Source organism: Atta cephalotes, assembly GCF_000143395.1.
Source record: "Atta cephalotes unplaced genomic scaffold scaffold00014, whole genome shotgun sequence".
Lineage (NCBI taxonomy): Eukaryota > Metazoa > Arthropoda > Insecta > Hymenoptera > Formicidae > Atta > Atta cephalotes.
The window spans coordinates 4,336,244-4,348,212 of record NW_012130078.1 but is presented as its reverse complement, the minus strand read 5'-3'; the positions used below and the strand labels follow the sequence as shown (position 1 = coordinate 4,348,212).

Genomic DNA, 11,969 nt, shown 5'->3' with positions numbered 1-11,969 from the left:
AAAAAATGAATACATCTTCTATCTCAATTCTCAGTGGATATTCAATATAATTTGTATATGTACCAACGAAAAATTAGCAGTCTAATTTTTCTTAACGATCGAAAATTGAGTTATTTTAAGCAACTGTGTATTTAACTTTAATTAAATAAAGCCTGCGGCACACAATGCTTATTTTCCTGCTCGATTGCTAGCTTAGAATCTTGCCACCGTATTGGCTGTCAGTGCCAGCATCGCAGCCAATATAGCGAGATTCTAATCCAGCTAGCAATCCAGCAAAAAATCAAGCATCATGTGCCACAGGCTTAACTGATATTAAGAGCAAAATATAACGTTCTATAAACAAGAATTTACGCATGTATACGATTCTTATCTAAATATTTTTCAGTAAATCATGCAGAAATACACATGTGGCAATTTCTGTTGCTGTACTGTTGTACTTTAGCCGTTATAGTATTATATATTAAAGCGATATTTAATTTGATAATTACAAATAAATGGCAGAAGAGTATTTAAATTCAAAATGACATGTAGTAATCAATATTAGACATTATTATTAAGATATTATTACCAAAATTATTTAACCAAAATTATTTTTTCTCAAAGATTTCAATCGATTTAAAAGTAAAAGTCTTTCAGTACTTTTCAATAATCATCATATTCATAACGTAAGTAATGGCAATATATAAGGACGAGGCACAAAGTAAGTTTCTGAATAGTTATATGTCACTCAGAGAATAATCTGTGCTTTATGACTTATTTCGTTTTTCGTAGTCTGGAACTTATCAAGATTTGAGGAACGGATTAAAAAAAAAAGAAGGAAAGATATCTTTCGGCACCTTTGTGTCGCGATCTCAGGATCGCTCATAGAGTAGAATGAAAGAGATTTATTTTGATAGGTTTCAAATAAAGTTTGAAATTACTGGGGAAGCATAAATTATTTATTTTGCAAAAAAATAATGTTAAATCCATTTCACGTGTCAAAATAAACTAATTAACAAATATTTTGATACATTGATTTTAATTTTGTTAATTTAGAGTGTATTTCTCTTGTAAGTTATGCGCCTTGATTTATTTACGATTAAAATAGTTTTAATTAATTTGTTTAGGAGGAAAAAAAGTTTTGTTTACGTAATTTTTTGTTTTTGTTCATAATTTTTTTAAGCTTAAATCTGCCACTATTACTAATTCGTATTGCAAAATTTCTTAATATTCTTTCATCGAAGATAGCTATAAATATGTGCATTGTGTAAATGTATTTAATAAATTTCTATTATCCGATTAAAGACTAAAAATTCTTTCAATGCAATTTTTTATCCTTTATAAAGATAAAGTGTAGAATACACTTTCAGCTAGTTGGTATTTTTATGAAGCCATGCATTATGTGACTCATGAAAAAAAAAAGATTATATTGATTTGAAAAATTCACGCAAAAAATTGTCATGATTAGTTACATTTGAGTTAAATTAAGCGCAATCATCGCATTTCTTTAATTTAACATTAATCGCGTTTCTACTAATTGGTACGAAATGGTTGAAGACTTGAAAAAAGATAGTCAAGACGAAACCGAATCAAGAAAGCATCACTGAGTCTATAATAAAGTCGCGATCGATCCTTAAGTTTCCGACGCAATTACTTTGAACAATAAAGGATAAAAATAATAATTCTTAATGATTTCTTGGATTTATTGCTTGAATGTAATACTACAAGCAGTAAAGGAAATTCTATTTTTTAGAAAAAAGAATTTTATTTTTTACAAGAAGAGATATTTGGAGCTTCTTCTTTTTTGTCTCAGTCTTTCTAATATAATCGCGGAAATATATTCATCAAGGATACTTGAAACGATATTGAAATAGAGATTTCAATGAGAAAAGTAATGAAAGCAACGAGCTAAGCGGATAATTCGTCGAAGAGCAAACATTGCGTAACGAGTAGTTAAGTAAGTATCACTGTATTCGCGGAAATGCTGGTAATTGATCGATGCTTTCGGGACGCGTAAAAGCATGGCGTACTCGTCGGTACTTGGAGCGGGAATAACTTTCGCAGTTACGCTCGGTCGGAATTAAGCGACCAGTGTATCTCATGGAATTAACGCTAACCACGCTCCTCATAATTGGCAACGAAACAGTCGGGACGAGAGAGAGAGAAAGAGAGAGAGAGAGAGAGAGAGAGAGAGAGAAGCAGAAAGCGCGGAAGTTAGAAAATGGAAGGAGAAGTCCCCGCGGAGAAGCTCCTGGCTCACGTTGCACGAATGATCGTAGTGGTTATTCGAGCTAAACGTTGGCGGATTCTGACGTAAGTGTGTCATGTCGGAGTACTCTTCTTCTCTATCTCTCTCTCTCTCTCTCTCTCTCTCTCTCTCTCCCTCCCCCTCTCTCTTTCTTTCTTTCTCCCCCTTCCCTTCTCCCCCCTGTCTCTCTGTTTTTCTCTCTCTTTTTCCTTCTTTGCCTCTTCGCAAAACTCGAAACGAATCTCATGATAACTTTGTCCTCCTAAGTAACCTTGGCTCTGGTCCCGCGTTTCTCTTCTCGATAACGACAATTATGCGCCCACGGTTTTGGTGCAGTGTCTACTTCATTCTCTTCTACTTCAATCTCTTGGGACCTACGCATTCCGGAAGACCAGTCAGAGCTTTGGCCTTCCCTAAAGGCAGCACCTTTTTCGTAAGTGTCATATGAGATTCCTATTACGTGCGATGGAGGTTAAAGGAAGTCGTCTTTTATCGTTGAATAAATAAACTGTTAATTATTTGGCCCCACCATTTTTGTTATGATTTTCTATTCTGATTAAAAATATCGTTCGATCATATATCTTTTGAATTTATTGCGCAATAATTATTAAAAAAAATAAAAGAGGTTTTAATTATTTTTAATTAAAATAATTAAGTTATTTTTATTTATTTTTTTACGCAATTTTTATGTGAAGATCTAGTAAGTAGCATTTATTTGTCTTTCAAATAAATATAAACGAATCAGTGCAGTTTGTAAGATGGATTTTTTAAATAAGCTATATGTAAGATATAATGATTTATGGAAAATTAAACGAGAATTCGCTAAAATAAAAATAATCACAAAGAGGCATTGCATTGATGTTACAGCTACGCAAACTATCTGAAATCAGTTTACAGCGTAAAATGTTCGGCACGAAAAAAGTTAACAAACGTTAAATTAACGATTCATCAAATTTTGACGGCGGGAACATGATCGATTTAGCAATTTTCCACGTTACGGCAACTTCAGAACAAACTGTAGCGCAAAAAAATTATGAGCGAAACGCCGTCAAAATTGTGATGGACGTTATCTGTTTTGAGAAGAGTCGAACATTTTTAAATAGTAATGCGATAACTATTGAAGTTCTCCGCATACAAAACAGCATAATCAATTACTATTATAGGCTACGGCCTTTCAAAGGTAATTAAGCGATTTAAATGTCCCGATTACATTAAACATTAGAGTAGTAGCTAAAGGATTAAAGGACTAAACACACACGCGCACAAGTCGGTGCAGGATAGGCGAAGATCGCAATATCTGTGAGAACACAGAGCATTCCGCAAATGATTGTTCTGGCCTTCTACGCTAAATTGAAATTCTGCCATGTGTAGAACGGCTGTTTCTACGCGTTCGGAACGCATGCTGAGTTTTTGCCCGAAAATATCATCCCCGTTAAATATATATTGCGCGAATATCGCCAGTGAATTTTATCGCGAAGAATGCCATCGGGAATATTTTGCATCCTTAACACGCAGCGAAATCTGGGCGACAGATATACGTACCATTCTCGATTAATTACATTCTCATTACGCGAGAATGTACCGTCCGTGAGAAATTCGTGGAATTTTTTTTTACACGGATTCCGCCGCGCGTCCAGTAATTCGTCCCGGCTATTTCGGTTTTTCTATCATTTTGGAATCGTTCCCCCGCCGTGAACCGGTCGCTTCGTGATACTCCAATATTCAAATACCAAAAAAGGCTGCCTATTCTCTTTTTTCGCTTTTCGCGAAACAGCTGTGCGCACAATACGGCATATTATGAAAACACCCTTCCGTAATTTATACGATTTGCGAGTTTCATCGAACGCATAACGTGATATACATATATCTTATTTTTCTGAAGCTGTATGCCTGCTACATAATGCCTTTGAGACTAAAGTTGCGTGTTGGATCTCGTAATATAGGTTTATTTTTGACAGCCTTAGATAGAAGCAGTAGTTTTCAAAACTTTTCACGCCGATGTGCTTTCTGCTGCGTATACCCAGATGAATTCAAAGTATTGAAAGATAAGATGGGCCAAAATTTATTTCTTGTTAATATAAAAAGAAGAGGAGAAGGTAGATTCTCGAAATCTACGTTGCTAATACAAAAGAAGAAACTTACAATAGTGAGTTATGAGACCTTCGTTCAACTAAAAAAAGTATATAAAATTACATAAATCAATATGTAAAAATTGCTTGGAATATAGAAAATCCAATTATTAGGAAATTTTTCAAAAAGATTCGCCTCAAGAAAAGTTTTAAACCTGATTTTAATAACATTAGAGCTAAATTTTCTGAGTGCCATTGAAAAGATCTTTATCCAATTTAGAAGAAAATAATTTGCCTATAGACATGGGATGGTAGATTACCGATAGACAAAGAACCACTAGAGTCCGAGACAAATGATTCCATAATTTATGATGGAAGTAATATATAAAATTATTTTTACAAGAATTAGTTCTTTTGTCTTTAATTATGCAAATATGTCTTTATTAGATGGAAAATTACAATAACAACAATACATTTTATACGAAAAGCATTTCCTCTTAAAATTTACCCTGAAAATATGGTAATCGTGGGACAACACTATATTTCGAAGAATTTTATGTAAATTTCTCTCATAAAATTCACCAATAAAACTATAATAAAATATAAAATAAATTTAATCAATTTTACTGAAGTGCATGGCAAAAATCTAAAATATTGTTTTGTATTACAACTATTATATTTTCAGGGTAAATTTTAAGAAAAAATATTCTTTTTGTAGATTTTATGTAAATACAGTTTTTTGTAATATTACATAACATAATTTAATATTATACATATTATATTTGCATTTTTACGTTTGTATATATTGATAACACAGTTTTTAAAAAATTGTAATTTATTAAGGATGTATCACACGTATAGTTCCTGCAAAGAAAATTAAATTTAGAAATGTATTTAATACTTATACTTCAAATAAATAACTTAAATAAACTATATACACATGAAAGTTGTGTGAACAAGATTATATTTTTATTTAATAATACATTTTTGTCGTTTATTTATTTGTTATTAAATAATTTTATAGTTAAAAATTAAAATTTTAAAAAGGATAACAAAATCTAAATTTTCTTTTATAAGTTCTTTAAATATTCAAAGTAATTTATGCCAAGTTTCATTGCGATTCATTGATTAGTTATAAAAATATAGAACAAATAAATATTTTGCTCTTTTGTTAATATATTTATTGGACAACTAGTTCATGCAATGTAACTCTATACACATAATCTTGAATACATTATGTACTTATATTAAAGAATTGAAATTTTTGTAATTTATGATACATTTCCATATATTTTTATTAAAGAATATTTAAAAAAATATTTCTATTTATTAAAATACTTATAATTCAGAGAGTAAACTATCAGTTGTATTATTTTTACATGATTTAGAATAATCTGTAATTTTTTCATAATTTTGTTATCATTTTAAAAATATATATAAAACATCCTTAACGAGTTATTACGTAAATATTTCTACAAACATAATTTGAATTATGTAAATTTACTTTTACAAATTATTTAATTACTATGAAGAGTACTATTTATTTGTAAGATTTTATTAATTCAACAAATTTTATTTAATTGAATTTAACCGTAATCTGCTTAATATTGAACAGTTTGTTAAGCAGATTATGATTGAATTCGATTAAATAAAATTTGTTGAATTAACTAAATCTGTAAATAACAAAATGTGTTTAGTTAGTTCACAAATTTTTTTTTCAGTGTATCTAAGCATATACATATATACTATAGTAATTCAGATTAAATTATTTAAGCATTAAAGAGCTAGCTTTGACCGTTACGACTATTGCTTCTAATTCATATTATTGAATATATCTTTAATAGTGAGTCCCATAATTACTCATCATAAATATAATTTTAACAAAATTCTTTGTGTGTTTTACAAATCAGTCGTAATAATGTTTTAGGAAATTGTGATTTCATAAGTTTGGGAAAAAACATTGACAGCTAAGTAATATTTTAGAAATAAAGAAATTTTATCAAAATCAATTATCAGGAGACGTGGTAATCTTCCGTCAAGTATATTTTTGAAGTTAATATATTAAAAATATCTTTTTTATTATTATGGGGATAATATCATGTCATGAAAGAGACGCTACAGCCGGAATAATTAATCTGCTATTTATATACGATTTCTCTGTAAAAGCAATTTGTGGAAAAAATTGAAAATAATAACAGAGAAGTTTGTTCATAAATTATTAGTAGAAAAATTAATGAGAAACTATAGACAAAATTGCAAAGAAAAAACGGAAAAATTTTAAACAACATTGTAGAGAAATTAAAAGAGATATTTTCTTTGCAAAACCAATTTGCAAACTAAAAAGAAATTAAAGACAAATTTTCACAGTAAGTAACAGAAATTTCGCAAAGAAACTGTAGAGTAATTTGAAAAAAAATTTCCTTGCATTTTCTATGTGAAACATATTTTGAGAAAAATTTAATATCAATTAAAACAAAATTGCAAAAAAAGATACATATAAATTAGTGAAAATTGCAGAGATGAAGTACAAAGTGTTGAAGAAGTATGGAAGTAGTGCAGAAATAATACAGAAAAGATGCAGAAAAGTTGAAAGGAGTTGTGAAAGTGTGCGGAAAAGGTGCCAAAAGTGTGGGAAAGTGAATAGAGAACATAGATGAGTAGATAGAAGTAGGTACTCTGGTGGAAATACTTCTCAGCTATTATTTTGCATATTTCTTTGTAATATGTCTACAGATTTCTCTGTTAATTCTACAATTGGAACCGTCTTTGCGCAGAAATTGCAAAAAAATAAGCAGAGAAATTTCTTTGCAATTTCTCTGCAAATTTGATTGGAATAATATTTGCAGAGAAATTCAATACTGTTTTCAGTTAATATTGCTTTTTTCTTCAGTTTCTCTGGATTTAAAAAAAAATCATTTGTGATGTAAATGCAAAGAATCTGCAGAGAAATGTACTAGTATTATTTAATATTGCTTTTCTCTTCTATTTCTCTGCATTTTCTCTAAAAAATGGCCTATGAAATTAATTCAGAGAAATTGCAGGTCAATTGAATAGAAAGATCATAGTAATGTACTGTAACACACTCTTTTTTAATAGTTCTTTTTTGTTTAATCATCGATCCTTTAATTAGTATGTATTTATTAAATTGTATTTATTAAATAAAATTAAATTGTCTGTGTATTCTGGGATGGCATAAATTTATGTCCTTTATTTTTATAATGACGATTTGACAATAACATTGAACATTTTTATGATTATAACAGTAACTAAATATTGTGAGGTTATACTAATGTTGAAATCACTTTGAAAAATAACTTGTCATCATTACGCGTTTACTTACTGAGTAACATTAGTTACTGTAACGAGTAACGTTACAAATTACAAAGATAATTTGTAACGTTACTCGTTACAAGTAATGAATAGAAAATAATGCGTTAAATATCGAGTTACTTTTCTCAGTAACGAGTGATTTCTAATTCGTTACGAGTTAATGATCAAGTAACTGTCCAACCCTGGATGTTACTAGTACAATTATAAAAAAAAATGATCACTATCGAATAGTTATTATAGGACGAAGTAAAGGTGAGGAATGTAACTACTCTGCATAACTTCTCTGCAATTTTCACTAATTTGTATTTTCTTTACAATTTTGTTTCAATTTCTATTCAATATTTCAATTTCTCTCAATATATGTTTCACATAAAAAGTACAAGGAAATTTCTTCAAGTTACTCTATAGTTTCTTTGCAAATTCTTTGTTATTTAATGTGAAAATTTGACTTTCTTTTTCAATTTTTTTTGCGCATTGATCTTATAAAGAAAATGCAGAAAAATATCTCTTCTAATTTCTCTACAATGTTATTTAAAATTTCCGCCTTTTCTTTGCAATTTATTTATAGTTCCTCGCTAATTTTTGTACTAACATAATTTATTTTTTTGTACGAACAAACTTCTCTGCTATTACTCTCAATTTTTTCCGCTTTTACAGAGAAATAGTATATAAACAGCACAAAAATTATTCCGTCAGATAGGTAATAGATACCATAAATAATTAAATAAATAATATAGATAAATGAATAGATCATATCGACAAGTGGATAAATAAGCATGTTTGCCAGTACATTCTTCGAATAAAATGTGCTGTCCCTGGCGGAATAATTTCTCTGCTATTTATAGTATATACTATTTCTTTGTAAAAGCGATTTGTGGAAAAAACTGAGAATAACAGCAGAGAAGTTTGTCCATAAATCATATTAGCAGAAAAATTAACAAGGAATTATAGACAAAATTGCAAAGAAAAGATAAATTTTTTAAAATATTCTACAGAAATTACAAGAGATATTTTTCTGCATTTTCTTTGCAAGACCATTCTGCAAAGAAACTGAGAAGAAACTAAAAAGAAATTTTCTTGCATTTTCTCTATGAAATGTATTTTGAGAGAAATTGAATACAAATGGAAACAAAATTGCAAAGAAAATGCATACAAATTATGTAAATAGCAGAGAAATTATTTCGCCAGGGACAGCATACTTTATTCGAAGGACATACTGGCGAACATACTTATTTATCACTTGTCGATTTGATCTATTCACCTATCTACATTATTTATTTAGCTATTTATGATATTTATTACCTATCTAGATCTACCTACTCATTTATGTTATCGATTCGCTTTCCCATGCTTTTGGCACCTTTTCTGCACATTTTCCGCACATTTTCCGCAATTCCTTTGCAATTTTTCTGCATCTTTTCCGTACCATTTCTGCATCGCTTCCGTACTTTTTCGGCACGTCCACATCTCTTCCGTATCTCTATCGCATCCTATTTTACATCATTTATCTACATACCTATGTACATATCTACGTTATCTATCGATGTTATCTGTCCATCCGATATTATATATATATATATATATATAATATTTTATTTATCTATCTATACAAACAAAATTTAAATATTCATAGGGCTCTCGAAATTAAAAATGAAGTAGAATAAACGGGCAAAGAGAGTGCGGGAATTGATGCGCAATTTATATAATAGTAAAAGAATTTATATAATAGTAATAGTCAAATAATATTCACATAATATATTAATTCTCTACAATGAGCAAAGATATTAATTATACTATTAATTCTATGAATACTTATTTTGCTCACTTTCCGTCTCCATAGATCACAATCAGTTATTCCAAACATAGCAAATCAAATTATAAAAAAAAAACGATTACAAAACATAAAAATTTTGTTTTACATTAAGTATAAAATATAAAATTGTTTATATGTGCTATCCAGATGAAAGTCAGATAAGCAATGACCGTCAAAATTTTATTCAGAGAGCCACGTATAGAGCAATAAATAATTATAAGTCAGACTATTATAATATTTATAATGTCTATCTTTAAAAACAAACAATAATCTAAAGGCGAATACATAATGCAACTATTTCTCTAAGATGCTTACATAAGAGTGATGCAAAAAACTTTGTGTCTGATTGTAAATTCGAATTATTAGTTTGTAATTAAATATTCAGCAAAAATGAGCCTTTTATTCAGTTGTCTTTCTATATCTAAAATTTTTATATTCTCCCATTCAAATTCATAGCTATGTTGTGTGATGACAGATTCACAAAAAATAAATTGCGCACTTATCCCGCGCTGTATTAATGCTCTCATTGCTCCCATTACTTTATTATTATTTTTACTTATCTACGTTATTTATTTAGTTATTTATGATATTTATTATCTATTTCCTCGTCTATATCATCTATTCACTTTTTCACACTATTGGCACCTTTTTCTCATTTTTCCCACTTTTTCACATTTCTTCTACATGTGCAACAAATACGGAAAAGTTGCAGTAAATATGTTGTCATATTCAAAACATGAAGTAGTACTTCGCGTTAATTACCGCCCGAGTTATTACTAAAGAGTGAATATCACAGTGAGACAAATATTGTTATTTACTAGAAATTCCATCATAATTCCTTTAATTATTTTCAAATATCGTTATTTTTATTATTATATTTTATTATTATATTTTATTATTATATTATTATCTTTATCGTCGTTATTACAGTATCAGTTTTTAAATATGAATTCAAAATGTATTATTATTAAAAACAAGAACTTAGCAAAAATTAAAATCGAAAAAGATATTAAAAATGTAAAAAAAGACATTAAGTATTTATATTTTGCAGAAAAGATCAAAGACAATGCTATAAAGAAAGAAATTAAATTAAAATGATATTTCAAGTATGTTTCTTCAAAAAATCCCATAGAAGTCCCACAGTTCTCCGAATGGCATTTTGAAAATATCCTTATGATGAAGACGTCTTATGAATATCCTTTAAAACTGTGATGTATGGGATAATATTTCTCACAATTATAATATACTATACAAAGTATAGATGATATTTAAAGTATATTAAGTATAACAATATATCAAAATGAAAAAACGAAATGCAATAATTAGCGTAATGAGAGGCGAAGAAATTGAAAAGGACTTTTATATCGATAACAAGTAAAAGATTGTAGAGATAATAAATTGAAAATGAATAATCTTCGGCAACAGTATCATATACTTGACGAATCTTATTCATAATTCGTTTTATGCAAATAATTCAATAAATATTTTATTATAATTTTAAACTATTTTTCAGAAATTAAAAAAATTTTATATAGATACATTCAAGTTATTTTAATATTAATATGTTTCATATTCATAACAGATATAACCATACAATATTTTTCTATAAGATAAAGAAAAATTTTTATTTTTCTTAATACTAAATGTTTAACTCTTAAATTTTTTACTATACTGATAGAATCTGAAGTTTATTATAGTAGTATTAGCAGTTATTAGCAGTTATTATTTGACATATTATTATCTTTGATTAGATTATATTTGATTCTCGTGAAAGAAATCTGAATATTATATTTTTTACTTAATAAAAATTTTGATACATATGTAGATTAGGGAAGCACCTCCAATGACTTCGAGCTTGACATATGTTGTCAAGGTCATGACATCTTCCCCGCCAAGAGGCGCGCGACTTTCCACGCGAAGCAACTTCGCCCCTGAAGCAGAGGGGGGGGGGGTAAGATGAAATTAGCTTCGCGTGAAATTCCTTTGATCAATTCATCCCATACCCCCCTGCCTAAAGTTATTGATTTTTCATTTAAAACAAGAAAATAATTACTAACTTTGATTGTCAATAACTTTTTAACGTCTGACAGTTAAAATTTTTTCAAGGTCACTCAGGATTATGACCTTGATAACATATACAGTATCAGACTGCTCCTCGCTCTGATGAAGTGAACTGCAAAGTTCACGAAACGTTGGCATTCTAAGAATGGATCTGGAAGAAACCCGCGAAACGCATAATCTTTATATAGAAAGGATCCATGGAAGTCTCAAGAATATATGTCAAGATCAAGATCATTGGGGGAGCGAGCTCTCTTAATCTACGTATTTAGCAAAATTTTTAGAAACAATGCATGACTCATTTGCGAATTAGAGATTTTATTATCAAATAGATTTAAAAGCGAATTATACGTGAAATTGATATTTATATGTATTTTTTGTAACGTGTTTCGAAATTACATTGCTATGTGCTAATATCCTTTTATAAAAATAAATTAGAATAAATTACTATAACAATAATTTTATTGAAACA

At 28.9% G+C, this 11,969-nt stretch overlaps 1 protein-coding gene across 1 annotated transcript in view; it reads left to right on the top strand.

Moving 5' to 3' along the window:
- The first annotated feature begins 2,540 nt into the window (after positions 1–2,540).
- The window catches only part of LOC105617799, a 15,818-nt gene continuing 6,389 nt past the window's right edge, over positions 2,541–11,969 (top strand). The window contains exon 1 of the mRNA XM_012199353.1: positions 2,541–2,660. Within this exon, the coding sequence (XP_012054743.1) occupies positions 2,541–2,660 (120 nt within the window). The remainder of the gene's footprint in view (positions 2,661–11,969) is intronic.